This window comes from Aplidium turbinatum, chromosome 11 (genome assembly GCF_918807975.1).
Source record: "Aplidium turbinatum chromosome 11, kaAplTurb1.1, whole genome shotgun sequence".
NCBI lineage: Eukaryota > Metazoa > Chordata > Ascidiacea > Aplousobranchia > Polyclinidae > Aplidium > Aplidium turbinatum.
This window is the reverse complement of record NC_137482.1, coordinates 19,542,967-19,548,105: the sequence shown is the minus strand read 5'-3', so window position 1 is coordinate 19,548,105 and position 5,139 is coordinate 19,542,967. Positions and strand designations below refer to the sequence as shown.

Sequence of the window (5,139 nt, the reverse complement as noted above, 5' to 3'; positions counted from 1 at the left end):
GAAGCTAAGGATGCCACATTTTGCTTTCCCTGTCGAGTTTTCAACAGCTTGGTATGTTCATCATCATCATCATCGGCCATGCCTGAGTAAGGCGTCGGCTACCGTGAGTCTCCACAACAATCGATTGTCCATACTTCTAATTAGGTTTTCAAATTTTGGTTTGTCCATGTTGAAAGATTTTTGAAGATTTCCAAACGTGGACGTCCCCGGTGCCTCTGACCAGGAAATCGCCCCATCATTGCCGAGTGTTCAATTCCGCGTTTGCGGTAGACATGCCCGATAAATGTCATTTGCCTTTTTTTGATAGTTGTGATGAGGACGCCAGGGGTGCACCCAGAGCGTCTCCACACTTCTTCGTTAGTGATTTTATCCGTCCAGTTTATTCCCATCATTCTACGAATGAACCAAATTTCAGCACTGTTGATCTTCTTCTCTATCTTCGGGTTACAGTCCAGGATTCACAGCCATATAGCAGAACTGACCAAATGTACACATGTAAAATTCTTATTCTAGTGTTTAGAGAGATTGAATTAGATTTCAGTATTTTGTCCATTTTGATGAAAGCTTGTTTGGATTGTGCAATTCTTGATTTTACGTCGCTCCAGCATCGACCATTCGAAGTGACCATAGAACCCAGATAGTTGAAACTATTTACTTGTGAGACTGTTGTATTTTGTATTTTGATAGTGCATACTGGAGTTATTTCTTTTGATGAAATGGTCATGCAGAAGGTTTTTGTTGCATTCAAATTAAGTCCAAGGTTCTCGCTTTGCTTAATGACTATGTCGAGTAAATTTTGTAAGCTGGAATTTGATGTGGCGATTAGTACTGTGTCGTCTGCGTATCTTATGTTGTTGAAGTGTTGTCCGCCTACAGAGACGCCTTCTTCGTCATCTAGATGTCGTAAGATCATTTCGCCGTAGAGTGAGAAAAGATCAGGTGAAACTACGCACCCCTGTCTAACACCTCTCCGAATTTGTGTCCACTTGCTCAGCTCGCCATCTATCCGGACTGCTGCTGATTGATCCCAGTAGAGATTTCTGAGAAGTCGAAGGTCTTTACCATCTGTGTCTAAGCTGTCAAGCATCTCCATGAGTGGCTCATGTCTAACGCGGTCGAAAGCTTTGCTGTAGTCCATAAAGCAAAGGTACAGGTCTTCCCTGTGTTCTATCGACCTCTCAGCAAGTGTTCTGATTAGGAATGTGGCATTTCTAGTTCCTTTGTCTTTCACAAATCCGCATTGCACATCTGAGATTTCGGGATTGATGCATCTGCGTAGTCGATGGAGTAAAACGGTCAGAAAAATTTTGGTGACATGACTCATTAGACTGATTGTGCGGTGTAGTTCGCAATCAATCGCCCCAGGTTTCTTCGGTAATGTGATGACGATCGATTGTAATAGGTCCTCCGGAATTTTTCCGCTGTCATAGATCTCGTTCGCGATTTCAGTCAACTTTTTTATTCCAAAATCGTCTAAAACCTTAAGGGTTTCTGTATGCACAGCGTCAGGGCCTGGAGCTTTTTTCAATTTGGCTTTCTTTATAGCGTGACGTATTTCACTTTCTAGAATCGGTGGTCCATCCATCTCTTTCGATATCGCAGGTTTGTTTCCACGAGCATCGTCGAACAAGTCTCTGATATATTCAGCCCATCTCTCGAGGATTTCATCCTTCTCCAGCAAGATGTTACCGTTCTTAGCTTTGATGCAGCCTGTGCAGGAGTGCACAGAGTTCTTTTGCATCTTCTTCACTTGGATGTGAGCAATGGATGGTCTGCGCTCGATCTCGTCACACTGTTGGTTCTACCATCGTTCTTTCAGTTGTTTACATCGAGTTTTGATTTCCTTATTTAGTGAGTTGAAATTTTTCAGATCTTTCTTCGATTCTCTTCTCTTATCCATGAGCTTTAGAACTTCGTCGGTCATAATAACTGCTTCGGCCGATTCTGTGATGGCGGTACGAAGAGCTGTCCATTTTGAAGACAAGTCGTCAGAGCTTTCTTTATTCATAGTTGAGTCACACAGGGCAGCGTACCTGTTCTTGACCTCTACGTTGTATTCGGATTGTAATTGGGAGTTTGCCAATAACTGCTCGTAGTCTAATTTTGGAGAGTTTTGTTGTTTGTTTATTGAGTTCTTGCGTAGTTTTACCCGGAGCGTTGCTACCACGGGGTTGTGGTCGCTGTTACAATCTGCGCCCGGGAGCGCTCGACAGTTCGAGATAGCGCTTCTGAAACGCTTGTTTATAGTGACATAGTCAATTTGATTTTTGATATTGCCTGCAGGGCTTTTCCATGTCCAAAGTCTTCTCGGGTGATTACGGAACCATGTGTTCATTACAGTCTGTTCGTTCGCATTGCACCAATTTGCCCAGGTTTCGCCAGGTTCATTCATGTTACCAAGGCCATACGGCCCGATAACATCTCCGTATCGTCCTCCGCCTACTTTGGCATTCATATCGCCCATAACGATCGTAATTTCTCGTTTTTTACATTGTTGTTTGGCGGTGTCTAGCTGGCGATAGAATTCTTCAAGAACTTTCGGTTCTGCTGATGATGTTGGTGCATACACCTGTATAATTGACAGATTGAAGGGCTTTGCATTTAATTTAACGAGTAAGATACGGTCAGAAAGTGCCCAGTATCCCGCAATGCACTTTGCTATTGCTTGGTCAATGATCATACCAATTCCGTACATGGCCTTGTTACCGCCGGAATGAATGATGGTGTATCCATCCCGAATGCTCTTACCAGCTCCTTTCCAACGCATTTCACTTATTCCCATAATGGAAATACCCATACGCTTCTGTTCTTGGAGTAGGTTTTCTAATCGTCCAGGTTTTGCGAGGGTTCTGACATTCCACGTTGCTATTTTGATTCTTTGGTCGGTGCGGGCAGTCGCTGAATGACGATCAGGTGACGCCTTGCTCCGCGCACGTCGGTCCCTACCGGCTGAGACACTTCCAGCATTTGACGCCTGAAGTATCTTCACAGCTTTAGTGTTCAATCTTTTGTTGTGTGTCATCATAGTTTTCTTGGAAGAGTAGTAAAGACGGTAGGCTTCCGTTACTTTCCGTCTTGAGGTTTGCAGCTGGTCGGTTGTCTTAGCGCCTCGAGTCCCGCCCTCAGAGCCAAGCTGCTAGCTCTACTAGAAAGTGTAAATAACCTTCTAGATTTACGCACACAGAAACAAGGGAGACGTTCCTTGTGGCAGCCAGTTTGTAAACGGTCAAAAAAATACACTCTTATATGAATTGGCGTGCGCTACCATTCAAAGAGATTGTTGACAGATTAGTCGCTGACAACCCGACACTAGATTTACCGCTAGTCGTGGTGCTATACGCGCCAGCGAAACCGTTGACATAGAGTTCTTCCGCTTCCTCACGCCGCTCTAGTCTTCACGTACTGAGAGGTTACTTCTCTCTTAACGGCTTCCCAGTTTATGAGAGAACCGCACCCCTCACCTAGTTTAGCAAGTCAGTCGAGACCAGTATCCAGGGTATGCCACGTTGGTGTACGCTACCAACTACGAGGAGGCATAGGTGAGAGTTGCAGCAGCGCCGAAAACCATAGCCCATGTCATCCACCATCGCAAGTCATGCGCAGAGTGTATCGTATGAGTGCGAAAAGGTGCGACTGATGATAGGACAAGGTGCTAGTTCGGCGACTGCATACCATGTTATAGTCCTGTTAATATTAGATAAAGTTTATTCTATTAAACTGCAATTATGCTCCGCCGGTGTTAAATGATTTTTTATTCTTAATGTTTCTTTATCCTATCCACGAAGATTTCATGCGCAATATAATGACGATAAAGTTTAAAACACAAAATGAGCGAACAATTATATTACATACGTATTAAGATGCAAAAAATGCAGTATGACGAAATAATGCAACTGAAGTCAACATGTTCCTACGTTTATTGGACTTTGAAATACGTTTCACTTGTAGTAACATTCTTTTCTCATTCTTTTGTTTCTAAGGATATTGCGTTGCTTATTGCCTTTAAATTGAAAGACTTGCGTCCCCGCGTTCAAGATTGTGCATTTTTTACATCGATTCAACGCCCTACAACGTTGAATCGATGTAAAAAAATCAGCAGATTTAGCTGGCTGGGGTTAGCGTTTTAATTGATTATTTTTACTTTCACTGAAGCTTGTTTTTACGTCTAATAAATGTAGAAAAATGTTGACTTTAACTGTATTGTTTCGTCATACTGCATTTTTGGCAGCTTAATAAAAAATATAAAAACTGTTCTCTAATGCTGTGTTTTAAACTTATCATTTGATATTGTGCATCATGAAGAAGAAATATTAAGAATAAAAAATCATTTAACACCGGCTGAGTAGTTATTGCAGTAGAACTACGCCCGGTGGCCGTCACAGTATATTTATTCCATTAACTTTTATTAGCCTCAATTCTCACAATGTCATAGGCTACGCAATACGCATGTGACCACCTCTGCGTTTGATATATGTTTTATCTGTATTTTCCAAGCATGGAAAAACGTTTTTCACAGCGTTTCAGTACAGTATTTGATAATTTCTCTGTCAACTAACAGACTAGTCAAAATCATGAAGCATATTTAACTAACAGACTGTTGCATAATCAGAAAGTGCATTTGTAAAAAATGTTTTTTTAATCTGGAAAAAAGATACGCAGAATTTCGCTAGCCATGGCAGTTGCAAGTCCCATATGGAATCAAACTGTGATTTACTTTGAATTTTATTTTTTTCAAAAGATCACACAGTCATGTCAAAAATGTGGGACTTTTGGTAGGCTATATTGCAGTAGACAATAGCAGTAGAAAACAAGAGAAATTAAATAATATATCACTGTCTTGCATGTCTTGCACCAGTGGCGTAGCCAAGAGAGGGGGGGTTTGGGGGTTTCAACCTTTCAAATTGAATTTACGGATGTTAATACATTGTTTGCAAGAAAAGCTTTAGCTTATGATGTAATTTCACGTTAAACTGTGCAAGGATGCAAGCCATCTGTAACTGCTGAGATTGCTTGTTCGATCTACTGTAGATTAACATCTAAACAGCTATTCGTTATCGTTATACAAAACTTGAATTAAAATATCAGAAATAAAGTAACTTCATTGTCTCAAAGCTTTTTGTTTGACACTCATCAAGATGT

At 41.5% G+C, this 5,139-nt stretch overlaps 1 protein-coding gene across 1 annotated transcript; it reads right to left on the bottom strand.

Annotated features, from left to right (window-relative positions):
• Positions 1–1,801: 1,801 nt before the first annotated feature.
• Positions 1,802–3,022, bottom strand: LOC145780300 (protein CFDP2-like). The gene has a single exon (XM_082592003.1). The coding sequence runs from the start codon at positions 3,020–3,022 to the stop codon at positions 1,802–1,804; it is 1,221 nt and encodes a 406-aa protein (XP_082448129.1).
• Between the last annotated feature and the right edge of the window lie 2,117 nt (positions 3,023–5,139).

Coding starts and splice junctions, on each gene's coding strand:
- LOC145780300 (XM_082592003.1), bottom strand. CDS start 3,022: ATGACACACAACAAAAGATTGAACACTAAAGCTGTGAAGATACTTCAG.